General features: G+C 39.2%; 1 protein-coding gene across 1 annotated transcript in view; it reads left to right on the top strand.

Moving 5' to 3' along the window:
- F5 (coagulation factor V) overlaps nucleotides 1-18,160 on the top strand; it is a 70,872-nt gene that overhangs the window by 12,244 nt on the left and 40,468 nt on the right. Inside the window, exons 5-9 of the mRNA XM_029933349.1 lie at nucleotides 125-247; nucleotides 9,726-9,938; nucleotides 12,814-12,957; nucleotides 15,390-15,611; nucleotides 17,089-17,254. Of these exons, the coding sequence (XP_029789209.1) occupies nucleotides 125-247; nucleotides 9,726-9,938; nucleotides 12,814-12,957; nucleotides 15,390-15,611; nucleotides 17,089-17,254 (868 nt within the window). The remainder of the gene's footprint in view (nucleotides 1-124; nucleotides 248-9,725; nucleotides 9,939-12,813; nucleotides 12,958-15,389; nucleotides 15,612-17,088; nucleotides 17,255-18,160) is intronic.

Genomic DNA, 18,160 nt, shown 5'->3' with positions numbered 1-18,160 from the left:
AGCAAGCAGGTCAGCCTCAGGACCAGGAGGAAGGCCAACCGTCGTCACTCATGGGGTTCGTGCTTAGCAACTCTGTCTTCAGCAGTTCTGAACACAGACACATTATAAATCCTTGTTTCCATAGGACTTCTTGGGCCTACTTTGTATGCTGAAGTTGGAGACATCATGAAAGTTCACTTCAAGAATAAGGCAGACAAGCCCTTGAGCATCCACCCCCAAGGAATTAAATACAGTAAATTCTCAGAAGGTAAGAGGAATTTAATACCCCTTTGTCAGCAGAAAACATACAGCTCTAACAGCAGTGTCACACGTTGAAAAGCAGATTGTTAACATATATTAGAGAAATCTCCTCTCCTTCAACTGGTACTTATAAAAGTTGTTGCCTTTGTAAGTTTCAAAGAAGAAAAGCACAAGTTCTGGAGTCATCTAGACCTCAGGTTTTCTTTAATAGTTGGATGCACAAGCTACCTAATCTTTCTGAATTCCAGTGTGTTCATCTGTAAAATGAGAATAGTAATACATGCACATTGCAAAATGGTTTAAGGCAGGGAGGTCCACAGACTTTTCTGTGATGATCCAGATAGCAAATATTGTTGGTTTTAGGATCTCGGTCGTAACTACTCACTCTACCTTTTAGCGCAAAGGCAGTGTGTAGGTGAATGAGTATGGCTGTGTCCCAGTAAAACTTTAATACAGAAACAGGCAGCTGGTTGGATTTAACCCACAAACCGTAGTTTGAAATCATGACATAGGATTAGCCTGATAGAGGGTCAACCTAACACTAAAGCATATTTAATAAGCGGTATTTTGCGGTGGTGGTTTTAGAAGTATTATTAAAATTTTGGACATAGTGAAATGGTTAAGAACATAAGCTTAGAAGTCAGACTTAGGTTCAAATTCCAGCTCTATCACTTTTGGTTCTATGGCCTTAACATCTCTGAACCTCAGTTTTATCATCTATACAATGGGAATGGTTATACCCACTCCATAAGATTGTTTTGAGGATTAAATGAGATCATTTAGACTACAGTGTATGGTAAGCCCTCAGTAAATGACAATGATGGTAATGACAAAGATGGCAAAGATCACGAAGATGAAGGCGATAAAAGTAACTACATCAGGCGCATGATAGTAAGTACCTGTTGTTGACATCATTTTAATTATTTCCATTATGCTGATGTTCAGACCACAATAAGCACAGTGGGGTTCTCTGAGGAAATGATATAAGAAAACTGTGTCTATATTGTAATAGATATTGATATAGTAATAGTTTTAAATAACTCCAGGCCTTTCATGATTCACAAATCTTCTTTCTCCCATATGTTCCAGCCATCATTCCTTAGAAGAGAGCAACTAAGTAGGAAAGTGATTTATAGTGCAGGTTCTAGAAGTAGTCTGCCTGGTCCAAATCCTGGCTCAGACACTTATTAGCTGTGTGACTTTTGAAAAGTTACTTAGCATCTCTCTGCCGCATCTGTAAAATGAAAATAAGAATCATACCTACCTCACATAGGTTTGTTGTCATGAAATCTTTCAACAATATCTAGCATATAATAAACACTTGATAAACATTAGACAGATGGTAAAGTTGATTCTTCAATCAAAATGTATGTAAATTATGTTCTATCTCATTCATAAAGTTTTTAAATATGTTCAAAAAATTCCATATTTATCTGACAATTTATGGATGACAAAGTGACTCTTACATGCATTATTTCTTGTGTGAATTGGTTGTCAAACACATTCCAACTAAGGTATATACATGACTGATAATAGGTCAATGAATTATCCTTCCCAGGAGTATTTGCATTAGCACTTAATCTTTGGATTAAGGAAAAACAATGAAGGATCAACTGTGAAATTTCAGGCATCTTAAAGAGCCAATCTGGCAAGACTCTGAGTGGGGTAGCACGCAGTCTCTTTTGTGTTCCCAACTTCATACAGTGGCCTAGCAAACAGCCATTTTACCTACTTCTGAGGCTTCCAGATGACGACATCAAGCATTCGGCAATGTCAGACGGAACTACCAAAATGTCACATCCAGGTTCTATTTCAAATATGGGAAGAGGTAAAGCTTGTGGACTTTGTACTCTGGCTGGGCTGTTTGCACAGGGAACAAATCTTGCGACATTATCCCCCTTCCTTTACTGTTTGTTTGTTCCTGCACTCCCCCACAGCAGCTGCTCATTTATGAGCAGCTATCTGAGATGCTCCTACCACTTCCCCTGGCCACCTGATTATTGCCACTAGCCTTCTAAATCTGAGAAAGGTAAATACAGATTGGTGGGCAGCGTGAATTTTTATTTTGGGAATGAAATGCATGGTAAAAGACAAGCCTGGTCACTTTAGTGTGCCCTCTGTGTTAAAATAAAATATCCTCTTGCCTGACACTCGCTCTGGCCCAGAGCCTTCCTCTGTGGTTTGAACTATGTTGGTGTGGAAATCAACTAACTACTGACTGAGTTAGCTACATGAGAATCCTTGAAGTGTCTAAGATAATTTTTTAAATCACTTTGGATATCTGTTATACTTCCCCAGACTCTTTTGAAACAGAGGATGAGAAACAAAACTCTAATCTCTTTCTAAGCCATTCCTTCCAATCCTCTGTGAGGTTTGGCAAACGCCCACAAATGTTAGAATTATGTGTAGTCTATATGACTCTAAAGGACTCTAAACAAAGGTCTACATTGTCATCTATGGTATTGTCTACAGGTAAAGACCCTGAACTGTCATTGATGGGTTTTGTAACTTCTATTTTGGTTGCCTGGAAGCCTTGTTGCTTTTTTTAAATGTTTGGCTATGCTTTCGTTAGATTGGAAGTCTGAGCTCTGGCCAGGAAAGCGGCTGCTCAGTGTGAAAGTCTCATGCTGGCCTTTCATCCATAAATTGGCATCACCCGACATAAATGCCAGGTTGTAGCTTGGTGTTTCCAAACCACTCCTGGTTGCACCCCCTCCCCAGGAGTGCCCAGGAGAGACCTCAGTCATACACAGGGTAGGATGAGTAATCCATTTGACAAGTTGGACAAATCATGATTTGTAAAAAGGCTCACAAGAACATTTCCTTTACACATGTATTTAAAAGGAATGTGTGTGTACACATACAGTGCAGAGCCTGATGCAGGACCCAAACTCATAAACTGAGATCATGACCTGAGCAGAAACCAAGAGTTCAACTCTTAACCGACTGAGCCACCCAGGCACCCTTGATAAGAATATATTTTTAAACCAGGAAGTAAAATATCTGCAGCTGTACCAAATCATTTAAAAAGTTTCTGTCACTAAGAGTTTCAGTTTGAGGTTAAAATTTCAGAAACTCTCTAGATTGCATGCACGAACTGTTTGCAATGATGCGCCTTTGAGCGAATTTTGTTTTTCAGTAAGTTTTTGTAGCTGTTTTGGTCAATTAACTTTAAAAGTTCGTTTCAGAATGAATCTTATATTATTCTTTTATTTGCTTTATATTCTCACTTAAATGTGTGAGTTTCATTATGAGTATTAGATCACAAGATTAATTTTATAATATTCAGCAACCTGCTGGTAAGCCAACTCTGAGTAAAATAAAGAGAGAGAAAGAAGGAAAGAAGGAAGGAAGGAAGGAAGGGAAAGAAAGAAAAGCATTTTCCACCAGAGATTGTTCTTTGCATCTAGGGTTGCCAAATTCTCCATATGAAAACTTAGTCTTAGGGTTTTTCCAAAACATTTCAATACTTGACAAAATGTAGGCATGACATTTTTCGCTTCACATCTGAATATTTTGGCCTTATACAGACACTCCTTTGGGTATGTGGCAAAAGACCCGAACAACTGTAATGGCTGATATAATGATTCTCATAAATCTCAGAGTTGTGAACGCCCCTTCAAAGAGACTTGCACATCCTGTGCAGTGGAAGCAGGTTCCTTATAGAACATCAGCGTTCTGATTTGCCCATTGCCTAAATTACCGCTTCTAAAGAAGGTCCTGAGTTGTTAGATGGACACTGGAGCGTTCACTAAGTTTATTAAATGGAGAGGAAAAGAGCTGTTCCAAAAAAGTAAGTAGCAAGGGAGGATCTCAAGAATGAGCACCCTAAGGGCCAAAGCAGGTCTTCCCGTACCTTCAGTTTCCCAAAGCTTGTAACACAGCATTTTACGTTTGAAAAAAAAAATACCATGAGCCTTTGGTAAAGATTTGGTTCATCATGACGAGAGTAAACAAGCTGCGATGCTGGCTGTGAACTGACAGGCAGTGAACAGACTTAAGTAAATATAAAACAAACGGCTACCCTTGTGTAAAGGATTTATTCTCGCAAGAAGCTGAAGGAGGACGTTTTGTGCTCCAGCAAGTAGTCCTTCCTCTCCATTTCTCCCCTCTTCTGTTAAGAGATTAGGCCTTTATTTTGATTACAAAGTCAAAATCAGATTCACCAAAAATGCATTCATAAATGTTTCCTTTAAGAAACTCCATAGCTCATATTAGGTAGGTTGTGAAATCAAAGATACAGCATGACTGGTTTATTTTAGGCTAAAGGTAAAATAAAATACTTTGAAGTGAAAAGAATAAAAACAACAGTAAAACCATCCCCAAATGATCTCATTAGTAAACCTCGCTCAGTGCAATTGAAGGATCTACTTCCATGTACAAATCTGTTCACTTTTTATTTCAAGATGCTCATTATTCACCTTTTAAGTAGTATAGTAAACTTAATTAAAGCCAGTCATTCAATTATTTGAAATTTATCTTACATGTAACTTCATATTCATTTTAAATGAATATGAAATTCTCAGTGATATACTTTGGTCACTAGACAGACATTTAAAAATCATTGTTCAAATAACACTGGGTATGAAACCAGGATCATTTAAAAATAAATTTGATATTAGTAGAAAATCAGTCACATTGCCATATCTAGTATATGTTAAACCCTTTTAGGTGATTCTTAGATATTTATATTGTTTGATTCTAAATAGAGATGCGCGCTGTGTTCTGTGATTTCTGCACTGAAGCGGCCCTGGAAGAAATCTGGAGGTGAAGCCCCCACAACCACGACACCAGCATGTGCCCTGCTGGGCTGTGAGCCCCTCAGGGCCTTCGTGACTTCTTTATATTTGTGTCCAGGAACCTAGCACAGAGCCTTCCCCTGTCTCTGAAATTTGTTAATTTTGCTGGTGGTTGTGAGCAACTACTCAATCTTATTACCAGTTTTTACCACTTTAGAGTAGACACATCACCACCTCTAATCTTTCTCACACGTGTTAAGAGAACTCATGAACACTTAAAATACAGCCGATCAGAGGTAAAACACAAAGGAAAGAGGCTGTGTCGGTTGCAGAGTAGCTGAGAAAAAAAACAGCCAACGTACCGAAGTGTGTTGCTGTCGTGTTGGTGAGGTGCCCAACATTTTACGTGTATTTTTTAGGTCTCGTAACCCATCAAAGATGATAATATTATTGCTAGAGAAAGGATTATATTGTTATGAATGAGAAGATTGAGGCTAAAAGGGAGATTAAGAGACTCCCAAATTCACAGTCAACACATGATACAACCAAGAAATTTCAATTCTTGGCTCAAAACTCACGTACTTTCTTTCACAATCTATCATCAATTATATAATCTCACCAATATTTAATTTAAAATGATGATGAATATTATATGTATTTATGAATACTGTTAGAAATATAAATATATATATTTAATTTTTATATCATATATACTTCATATGATATATACATATTTGATTAAGTATATATATATCAGAGGTCAGGGAATGAGGAAACTGACATTTAAGCTGACGTCTGAAGGTTGAGCATGCATTTATCCAGAGAGAGAGGAAGAAGTTTGATAGTTATCTCTCACCCGACAAAGAATACCACATTTGTCCTCCTAGACCTTATAAAGGCAATAGAAAGAATGCCACTTTCTACTATAGGAATTTCCTGTGATGTTTTAACAGTTGGAGCAGTGGAAGCATCGTGTCCAGAAACACAAATTGGCTTCTTATGAGCCCAGGAGCATGAGGCACTGAATAAGGGCCCTCATGCGTGACTCAAGATAGCTCTCGTCATAACTGTTCATGCCGGTTCAGTCAGTGGGCAAGGTTTGACCCGAGAGGGCGACTCTCCTTATCAGACCTGTTTGTTCTTTTCTACCAAAGCTATTTTGTAACTTTCCAGAGATAATACTTCCTGTTTATTAGCAGAGACTTTACCTCATAAGTTCTTTTTTTTTTCTTTTTGATTTAGACAGAAATAACAGTATTACTCTCAGGAAATTATTCAAGCTCTTAACATATCTCAATTCCTAATAATTTTAATATTCAGATCCTTTTTATCATCAGAGTGAAACTTCAGCCTATTCTAAATATTGCTTATCAGTGCCAAACTATCTTTGAGGAGAAGAAAAGATACGACAGAATGCCATGTTAAGCTTTTCGCTAGCACAGGGGTCACAATTCAGATGTCTGTAGCAGTCAGGAGGCTAATTCAGTGAAAAAATATGTGTCCTTTAGGGACTGGGGGTCACAGAGCCACTGTCCTATCTAACGGTGGTAACCAGGACTCAGGTCAGGCAAATTCTATGCGGGAATTTGGTTCAGTGTCACAAAATGTCCATGTTTTAGTCGTTGCTGTTGTTTAAGAGAAGAGAGCAATCCAGATTCTTATATGATATCTACATAGTGTTAATGTTGGCATTTAATTTGTTTTAATGCCATGCAATCCTAACGAAACACCTGTGAACTAAGACTCGACAGCTTTGGTTCTAGCCCACGGGACCTTACATCTTAAGAGTTCTATAAACATTCAGTGAGCACCTTCTCCATGTCAGGCACTTTCACAAGGCACCAGACGTACCAGCACACATACGATCCAGCAGCTGCCTTTGAGTTGCTTACCTTCTGGTGACAGAATATGCATGGTGCAAATAGTTATTATCTAGTAGGAGAAAATGAAATTAATCATACAATGCCACACACATTCAGTTATAAATTATGATGAGTGAAGGAAAAGAAAAAGTATGTAACACATTTAGAGATCAGGAGTAAGCTTATATTTAAGGTGACATCTAACAGATGAGCACACATTTACCCAAAGGAAGAAAGAAGAGAAGAACATTCTAAGCGGAGGGAGTAGTATTTGCAAAGACCCTGAGGTAGGAATGGAAAGGCTTGTTTGGGGAACTAAATGGTGGCCCAGTAGAGTAATACATAGTCAACAAGGGGGAAAGTCGCACACGGTGAGAGTGGAGAGAGAAGTAGCAGTAGATCATACATAGACTTGTGGTCCATGTTAAGAATTTTGTGAAAGTAGAAGCTATTGTCGATTTTTTTAAGTTTTTTTTTTTTTTTTTTTTTTGAGAGAGACAGCGTGTGCAGGGGAGAGTCAGAGAGAGAGGGAGATACAGAATCCAAAGCAGGCTCCAGGCTCTGAGCTAGCTGTCAGCACAGAGCCTGACGCGGGGCTCGAACTCATGAACCATGAGATCATGACCTGAGCCGAAGCCAGATGCTTAGCCAACTGAGCCACTCAGGTCCCCCTATTGTTAGGATTTTAAGCAGGAACATGCTGAAGTAAGATCAAAATTAAGAGTTTTAAGGTATCATTCTGTATACAGGTTGGGAAATGGATTGGGAGGGTACTCATGCCAGAATCGGATTATGCCAATAAGCTAATTCAGGAGTCTATAGTTTTAGCCTGAGTGATGGCGGGAAAGATACAGAGAAGAGTGCAAACTTGGGATATATTTTGGAGGTAGCAGGTTGCTATTGGAGTACAAAATGCACACAGTTTAGAGGTATGAAGGGAAATGACACTGAATAGGTAGACTGAGGAAACTCATGAATGACTTCAGCTGCCATGGTAACACACTTGGACTTTATCCTATGGGTAAGACAACACTTAAAAGATATCCAGAATGAGTTAACACGGCTGTATTTGTGTTGAGTGAATAGTAACTTGATTCAGTTTCCTGTCTTAAGTGAAGACTTCATGGTCCAGCCATAACTAGTCTTCCATATGTCACCAGCTTAGTCACTAGCATTCAACTGTTGGCTTCTGAGAGCACTAAAATCCATCTTTGTTTCCTATCTGTAAGGCTGATATCATGACTATAATATTATTTCAAGTTTGGTCATTTTCTCTTTCATGCATATAAAGATGATGCTCTGTCCTGTGGAGATACATAAGTAAATCTAGATATACCTACTCAACTCTTCTATGGCTTCCATGCTCAGAACCTTATGTGGTACAGTGATGCATGTGCTGCCATGCCTGCATGCCTCACTGATGATGGATGCATGTGCCTATTTTCCATTCCCATCTGAAGAGCCCAAAAATATGCTGATGCTATGCAAGGTCCCGAGTGTCTGTGAATAGAATAGATTTTCCTGATATTGGACTGTTAACAAGGGTAGCTGACACGCTGCAGTGTAAAATATTATATGTAGAAATTTAGCATCTCAAACTTTGGCTTTTGGAAATGAGCTATCAGATTTACCCTTTTGCTTAATAACTAGCCAGGCAGACAAAATATATGAAACAAGAGTTGTCAGACATTGAAAAACAGACAATACAAGAGAATCCTCCATGAGAATAAGAAATGAGGTGGGCCCTACGAGTATTCAAGCTCACTGCCTGCGGTAAGTTTCCAGGGCATAGCACAGAGTCTCATTGTAACTCAACAGTCTCTTTGAGTTAAGGAAATAGAGACTTTTGGTAGGCTAGTGTGGCTGGAACTTGTGATTTATAGGACAGAATCCTGAAAAGGATGGTATAAACACAAAGAAAGAGTTCTTAAGAATCTACAACAGAGGTCCTGTTGAGTCTTCAACTAAATACTGATCTGCACGTGCATGTGAGGAAAGTATTGAAGGTATCATCAGAAAGAAACAGGCAGGACAGTCCCTGAACCACACACATAAACATAGTTTATGTTCCCATCATCAAAAATGGAAAGACCTCCTAATTAATGGACATTGGGTAGATGTAGAATCATCAGAAGGCACAGGAGTTGGATAACATTGGGCTGCTCTGGTGGTGATAAGCACAATACTCAATATTACTTACGGAAATGCAAGAAAATCCAGCAGCCAACATTTAAAACTCACAATGTTAGTAAAAACTAACAAGCATTAAAATAAGCAGGAAAAGTACTACCCATAGCCAAAAAAATACTTAATCAAAAGGAACAGATCCAGAGATAAAAGAAATGATAGAACTGGCGGGCAAAGACATTAAGACAGGCTATTATAAACATTTTCCAAATGTTCCACAGCAGGACTGAGAGGTGACAGAAGGTATAAAAACATGTAAGTGGAAACTTTACAGATGGATACAATAACTGAAATGAGAAGTACACTGGATGAAGTTAGCGGCATTGTAGAAGAAAATATTAGAAAATATTATATCTAGCAATAAAAACTATCCAAATGAAGATGGAAAAGACTGACCCAAATGAACAGAGCATCACTAAGCTTTGGGACAATTAGATGTCCTGTAAAATGAACTTCTCAAACCTTAACAAAAATATACTAGTAACATTTTTTTTTTCATCTCAGATCACTATGGATGCAAAGCCCTTACAACTGCATAGACATAGAAGTGGGTATACGTGAATTTTTCTAACTAATAAAGGTTCACTGTAGAAAGGTATACACATCTCTATAGAGATCTTATGTTTCCCCCTATTTGGAGATGATGAAAAAGTAATCCTCAGAAACTGCCAGATATTTTCATGCTGTTCTTCTCCAGGTGCTTCTTACCCTGACCACACATTCCCTGTGGAAAAGCTGGATGATGCTATAGCCCCAGGCCATGAATATACCTATGAGTGGAATATCACCGAGGACAGTGGGCCCACGCACAGTGACCCTCCGTGCCTCACACACATCTACTACTCCTATGAAAATTTGGTAGAGGACTTCAACTCTGGGCTGATTGGACCTCTGCTTATTTGTAAGAAAGGTAAAAAAATCAGCAACCCTTAAAATGTTGAAATGGTGTTCTCATGGAATGAGGCTTGAAAGAATCTCAGTACCTTTTTGTAAGTCAGGCAAAAGAAGAGGGCGTGGACCAGCTCTGCCTGACATTGATATCTGAGGGTTTGGAATTTCCTGCTTCTTCAAATCCTTCCTTCGCCTCAGTCCTGGGAGACTCCCAAGTAAACCTCTGTCTGAGAGCATGTTATGATGTCATGCCTCTGTGATCCGTAACACTCACCTCAAGGCCAAGTGGTTTTGGAAGTGTACAGCAGCCTATACATTGCTGAGAGTACTTGGAAAGAACTTAGACTAGTGTTATTGAGGGTTAGGTTGGTAATTTGGGATACAAACACACAAGACTCCAACGTTCTTTCTTATAAGCAAGCAAACATATTCAATTGACTTCATAAAAAATTTCATCGGCTGGGCTTAGGAGCAAGCATGAATTTTCATTTTATACCCCCAGATAATTCTTTCATTAAAACAAAAAACAACCACAATGAACTGCACTATGGGAAATAACGTGATAGATCTCACCATCTGTCTATACATACACGCACACCATATATGCATACATACCATATGTACAGATTCTAATTCATTTATTCAATGCACAAATACATGTTTTCATTGCTTGGCATATCAAAGATATTGTGATGGCTCTGAAAAAAATATTTCCAACTTAAAAAAGCCCTTCCTTCATTTTACTGTAAGCTACATTTCTTCCTCACATGAGAGTGGATTAATCTTGACCTAGTGCCTCACTACATGTACAGGCAAGATGGCTATATTTTTTTTATTTATAGTTTATTCTCAAGTTGGTTTCCATATAACACTCACTGCTCTTCCCCACAAGTGCCCTCCTCCATGACCATCACACCCTTCCCCTTCCTCCTTCCCCCTTCAGCCCTCAGTTTGTGTTCAGTATTCAAGAGTCTCTCATGATTTGCCTCCCTCTCCCTAACTCTCTTCCCCTTCCCCTTCCCATGGTCCTCTGTGAGGTTTCTCCTGTTAGACCTGTGAGTGAAACGTAGTGTATCTGTCCTTCTCCACCTGACTTATTTCGCTTAGCATGACACCCTCGAGGTCCATCCACTTTGCTACGAATGGCCAGATTTCATTCTTTCTCATTGCCATGTAGTACTCCATTGTGTATATATACCACATCTTCTTTATCCATTCATCAGTTGATAGACATTTAGACTTTTTCCATGATTTGGTTATTGTTGACAGTGCTGCTATGAACATTGGGGTACATGTACCCCTATGCATCAGAACTTCTGTCTCTCTTGGGTAGATCCCCAGCAGTGCTATTGCTGGGCCATCGGGGGGTTCTATTGATATTTTTTTGAGGAACCCCCACACTGTTTTCCAGAGTGGCTGCACCAGTTTACATTCCCACCAACAGTGTAGGAGGGTGCCCATTTCTCCACATCCTCGCCAACATCTATAGTCTCTTGATTTGTTCATTTTAGCCATTCTGACCAGCATGAGGTGGTATCTCAGTGTGGTTTTGATTTGTATTTCCCTGATGATGAGTGACGCTGAGCGTTGTTTCATGAGACTGTTGGCCGTCTGGATGTCCTCTTTGGAGAAGTGTCTGTTCATATCTTCTGCCTATTTCTTCACTGGATTATTAGTTTTTCGAGTGTGGAGTTTGTGAGTTCCTTGTAGATTTTGGATACTAGCCCTTTACCCGATATGTTATTTGTAATTATCTTTTCCCATTCTGTTGGTTGCCTATTAGTTTTCTTGATTGTTTCCTTTGCAATGCAGAAGCTTTTTATTTTGATGAGGTCCCAATAGTTCATTTTTTATTTCATTTCCCTTGCCTTTGGGGATGTATCAAGTAGGAAATTGCTGCATTTGAAGTCAAGGAGGCTATTTCCTGCTTTCTCCTCCAGGGTTTTGATGGTTTCCTGTCTCACATTCACGGCCTTCATCCATTTTGCATTTATTTTTGTATATGATGTAAGAAAGGGATCTAGTTTCATTCTTCTGCATGTTGCTGTCCAGTTCTCTCAGCATCACCTGTTAAAGAGGCTGTCTTTTTTCCATTGGATACTCTTTTCTGCTTTGTCAAAGATTAATTGTACATACACTTATGGGCCCAGTTCTGGGCTCTCTATTCTATTCCATTGGTCTCTGTGTCTGTTTTTGTGCCAATACCATACTGTCTTGATGATAACAGCTTTGTAGTGAGGCTAAAGTCTGGGATTGTGATGCCTCCTGTTTTGGTTTTCTTCAATATTACTTTGGTTATTCAGGGGTTTTTTTGTGGTTCCATTTGAATTTTAGGATAGTTTGTTCTAGCTTTGAGAAGAATGCTGGTGCAGTTTTGATGGGGATTGCATTGAATGTGTAGATTGCTTCGGGTAGTAATGATATTTTATGATATTTATTCTTCCAATCCATGAGCAAAGAATGTTTTTCCATTTCTTTGTGTCTTCTTCAATTTCTTTCATAAGTTTTCTATAGTTTCCAGCTAGATGGCTGTATTAAACTTGAAATGTCCTTTGTCAACTGAGCTAAAATACCTATTTATTAGCCTGTTGATGCTGGAGGAAATGAGTACTGTTACTAAAGCCTTGACAGTCCCAAATATTTTTTCTCTGTGCCAGATCAGATTTACCATTAAGTCTCCATTCCTCAAGGCTATGAGGGATCCAAAAAAATACTTAATGTGGCACCAGTGGTTTAATATGTTTCTAGTCATTATTACTTGATAAAGATGCTATTTTTTAAAATAAGAATTTTTAAAGTTATCGTTATGATTGCTTGCCTTAGATTTTTTCGTATCTAGGAATATCTAATGAGAATCTTCTGTCTGGAAGAAAAGTATGTCTTTTCTTTCATAGGCACCCTAACTGAGGATGGGATTCAGAAGATGTTTGACAAACAACATGTGCTGATGTTTGCTGTGTTTGATGAGAGCAAGAGCTGGAGCCAGTCATCCTCTTTAATGTACACAGTCAATGGTTACGTGAATGGGACAATGCCAGGTAACACGCGGGCTGCATGCTATCCAACCACAGAACCATTAATACCTTTGGTCCCACTGTCTTCCTCAAAGTCCCATGGAAGTTGACCATACTCATATTTGCTGTTCTTCAGTTTCTTATCAGAAAGATAATGTAATCTAATTCAGTGGTTCTCCAGATTCTATCATTTTTTTTCTTACAACAAACACAACAAACAATTGGAAGCTACCTAGGAGAAAGAGTGTGCAGCCTTATTATATATAAGGTTCTGAGCAGGTTTCACCTTCATCTGTGGCCCCAGGAAGACCTCCAGGATAGTAGCTCAGTCTCCATCAGTGAGTCCTGTGGTCCCTGCTGCATGATGATCATGGCTTCTTCCAGAGAAGAAGCCTTGCAAAACAGAAATTCAAGGTCAATCCCTAGCAGGAAGGGTTGGCAGAAAGAATACAAGGAAGACACTTACAGTGAAGATGGGTAGATTAGGAGAAGTACCCCACATACAAAACTACTACTACATTTCATAAGGTGATGGATGAGTAATCATCGATGGCATGCAGGATGTTTTCTCTTTCCATTTGTATGGAGACTCTTGTGGGAAAAGCAAAATCATAGCAACTATTAAGAGAAAGGAAAACAACAAAACTGATTCCCATCCAAACTTCTTCCACCCTTTTGATAGAAATTACTTAGAACCAAAGATCCTGAGCAAAAAGAATGGAAAAATGAAAATATTATTCTATTAAATCAATCCATCCTTCAAAAACAGTAAGCTTCTCAGAGGTCATTTTCTGTATCTGAAAATCACAAGTGGCTTTACTTACTAAAAACAAAACTTGTCAAGAGTGGAGGTCTGGATATTTCTTTTTCAGTTGCATTCTGTTGCATTGGACTGTCTTCCCACCTGGGCTATTACAAACATCCTCAGATGATTCTGGTTTCTCCATTCAGAGTTCCAAAACTTATTTAATTGCCCCCTATCTTAGGAGATCTGCATTCAAGCCTTGCTCACTTCTCTAGCTTAGTGTGGCCCTTGGACATTTATTGTCTCAATGTGCTCATTTACAAAAATGGATCAACCATTTATCCTGGAGCAGAGGGTATGGAGGAATTGTTTTACATATAGAATAGCATTTCCAGTGCTATAATCCTTAGAGAGGAGTGGTCAAGGAGACATTGTATCTGTGTCCTGGCAGAGGGAATCATTTGTGTAAGTATATAGAAGTCAAACAAAAGCAAGCTATATGCAAAAAGTTAATAATTTGGTCAGGGCATAGAGTTTTTGAATTTATAGTAAAAAAAAAAAAAGAAAAAGTATTTGGGGCTTAAGAGAGGCAGGATGGGGGCATTATTAGAAACTGAGAAAAGTTAATGCTGTGCAATTGTCTTTTGGAGCATGGTAAATTAAATATATGATAAATGCTAATAAGATGTTATCAAATGCTCAATTCAGCATAAGCATTTTTTGTGAGGTGGATAAATACTTCCTGCAAAGCCTCCTACCTTCAAGCTTCTTGCTTGCAGCTTCTAGCTTCTTGTTCCCATCCGTAATACCAGGAATCCTTGCCTGGTTACAATGGTCTCCTAAAAATACAAGCCCCTCAGTCTCTCTGCGGGTAACGGGCTAACTCTCAGCTCTATGATGTAATATCTAGTGATTACTGATCCGAAATTTAAACCTCAAGCCAAGGATGGAAGCCAGGCTTAGAATCTCCCATGGAGCAAATTAGCCTGTTCCCAGTCACTGTGAGCACAAAGAAGGAGCAAAACTCTGCTTTTATTCTGTTTTTATTACTTCATCCGTGAAATGCTCCTAGTGGCCTAGCATAATGAAGACTTGTCCATTGCATTAAGAAGAGCCTGTATCCTAGAGAGTAAGTCATTGCCTTGTCATTTAAAGGGTCAACAAGTGGTTAAAGAAGTGATTAAAACTTCCTTAAAGCATCACCACGTCCCTCCCCTAGACCTCTCCCTTTGACCTCTATCCATTGAGAAGTTTAGGCCCCTGAACTCAGCCTTATTGGCTCCCTCCAACTGAGCCCAGATTGATTCTGGAGTGACCAGCTGTGCAGGCTTTCTCAGGGTTTCCCTAGTTTTAACACTAAAAGTCCTGCATTCTGGAAAACTCCTCACATCCAGGCCAACCAGGATGGTTGGTTACCTACTTGGTTCCCTCCTCGCCTAATCCCTTAACAATCCTTGTGTTTCTGAACCAGCTTTCCTCATCCATGGGCTCTATTCTTACCTCCATATGCCGCTGACTGCAGTGGGTTGTGACCATTTGTTTGCCCATCAGTCAGATGTGTGCTTTGCTCGGGCAGGAGCCACAACAGGAGTGTCTGTGCCCTCAGAAACAGTGTCTGATGCATAGCAGGTGCTCAGTCCATATATCATGAGTGAATTTTTTTATTACAGACTGCTGACTTCCTGCTTCCCTCCCCCTCTCTCCCTCTCAGATATCACTGTTTGTGCCCATGACCACGTTAGCTGGCATCTGATTGGAATGAGCTCTGGGCCGGAACTGTTCTCCATTCATTTCAACGGCCAGGTCTTGGAGCAGAATCATCATAAGATCTCAGCCATCACCCTTGTCAGTGCTACGTCTACTACTGCAAACATGACTATGAGCCCAAAGGGAAGATGGATCATATCTTCTCTCATCCCAAGACATTTTCAAGGCAAGAAATTCTTTTGCTTGTGAACATAGGATCCTTTCTTCCCAGGCACTAACTCCCTCATTCTCCTTTGCCCTTTCAAGCCACCCACGCCCCAGACATACATGCTTAGTCCTAAGAACAGAATTTAGTTATTCTGCTCTTAGACTTAATATAATGCATGATTGGGATGGAGGAAGTGGAGAAATTGGCAAAGATTTTTAAAAATGAAGCAAAAGCTAAAGAAAGCTCTACTTCCTCAAAAGGAAAAAGAAGGAAGGAAATAAACATATGTAGAGATATTCTTCCTGGGGGTATTAGTATGTAGCAAAAAAAAAAAAAAAAACAACCTAGGTGCTAGAACAAAATAAAGCATCTGCAAATTTATAAAGCACTAAGTTACAGAAAGCGCAGAAGACTTAACACGAAAAGATCATCTTTTATAACAAGATGAACACAAAGCCTGGCACAAGGAGGAATCCAATGGATGTATGTTTATGGAAAAAACATAGAATTAAACTAGCTGACCCAGTGAGTTTAAAGAACATGAGTTGATTTTGGTGGGAAAAAAAATCAGCCCAGATTGTCATGTGGTATCATGTAAACAAAATAACTAATTGTTCTATTATTACATTGTTGCTTTAAAACTGTTGGGAAAAGAGTCTCCTGGGGGGCTGAGTCAGTTAAGCTGGGACTTCCGGTCAGGTCATGATCTTGTGGTTCATGAGTTCCAGCCTGCGTTGGGCTCTGTGCTGATAGCTCAGAGCCTGGACCCTGCTTCGGATTCTGTTTCCCTGCCCCTTCCCTGTTCGCACTCTGTCTCTCTCTGTCTCTCAAAAATAAATAAATGTTTAAAAAAATTGTTGAAGAAGATCTATCTCTATAACCAAAAACTAAAATGTAAGTAAATGATAATACTATAGGAAATTATTTTGTTACCAAAACGATGTTCATAAAAGCCAGACACATAAGAAAGGGACCCTTTGATAGGATCATTTTGTTTCCTGTTCACACTGAGCAGTCAAAATTATATTTGAAATTATGAAATTGTCATAATAGCCCTAGAAGATAGAGTCCCAAATAATAACAAAACAACAACAGAACTAACATTATTAAGGTTAAGTGCTTTTTATAGTAACTTATTTTATTTTAACAACAATTTATACAGTATATACTATTATTATCTCCACTTTACAAATGAAGGGACAGATGACAGGGAAAATGAGAAATCAATAAGACCTAAGTCATAAGATTTTAAGGGTCTAGAAGCTACATTTTTTTCCTCTAAAAGACAAAGAAAATCTTTCCAAGGTTTTTCCCTAATCCATCCTCTCTTTGCTTTATATTCTTGCCCCTTTCTCTACTGTGCTAAAAGAACTATTGACCAAAATGTTCAGAAGTTGCTTGAGCATTACTTTTCCTATTATTTAAAAGATACACATTTTGACCAGCCTTCATTTCTTCTCTCAAAATCACTCCCTGCCCTTATGTTCTAATTCAGCTGGGATGCAGGCTTATCTAGACATCGAAGACTGTGCAAAGAAAACCAGGAATCCTAAGAAACTGACTCGTGACCAGAGGCGGCACATTAAGAGATGGGAATACTTCATTGCTGCAGAGGAAGTCATTTGGGACTATGCACCTATAATGCCAGCGAATATGGACAAGTGAGTTTCGGGGTTTTTACAACTGTGTAAAGGTCCCAGGGGCCTAAACGCATGGGGTGAAATGTCATGAATTGACCTCTCCAAGGGAATACATGTATTGGATTCATGTCTTTTTGTACAAATCAACCCGGGAATTGCTCTGAACTCACAAGAGAGCCCAGCAGCAGCAGCAGGTGGTAGTTATAGGAGTCCTAGTAACAGCAGCTATCACTTGTTGAACATTTTCTTTTGGTTTAACTTTATATTTTGGTTTTTTTATTTAAAAATATCTTTTTGTCTTTATTTTATTTTGAGAGACAGAGAGTGAGCAGGGGAGGGCAGAGAGAGAGAAAGACACACAGAATCCAAAGCAGGCTCCATGCTCTGAGCTGTCAGCACAGAGCGCAATGCAGGGCTTGAACCCACGAACTGTGAGATCATGACCTGAGCTGAAGTCGGTCGCCTAACCAACTGAGCCACCCAGGTGCCCTATTAGTTTTACTTTAATGCTCCAAGTTAGAAATAGCTTTTATTTTGTGGATTAGAAAAGTTATCAGAAAGAGTAATTTGGAAATGCAAATAGCTCGTAAACACTTGAGAAATAACTCAATCTCACTCACAGTAAGAGAAATGCAAATTAAACTTCACTGAGATACTATTTTCCACCTCTCAGACTCACAAGTCCAGATGATACGATCTGTCGGCAAGGCTGTGGGAGACAAGCACTAGTGCACATTGTTGGTGGAAAAGTAAATTGGCACAGCCATTCTAGAGACTGGTTGAGAATATGTGTCAGAATTACAAATGCATATGCTCACAATTATAAATGCATATGCCCTCTGACCCAGCAATCTTACTCTGGGAACTGGTTACATAGACACACTTGCTGTGAAGTGATGTATGTACTGGGTATTTGCACTGTGAGTA

The sequence above is a fragment of the Suricata suricatta genome, chromosome 3 (assembly GCF_006229205.1).
Source record: "Suricata suricatta isolate VVHF042 chromosome 3, meerkat_22Aug2017_6uvM2_HiC, whole genome shotgun sequence".
In the NCBI taxonomy this organism is placed as follows: Eukaryota; Metazoa; Chordata; class Mammalia; order Carnivora; family Herpestidae; genus Suricata; species Suricata suricatta.
Note: the sequence above shows the minus strand (reverse complement) of the source record. Positions and strands in the feature narration are given on the sequence as shown.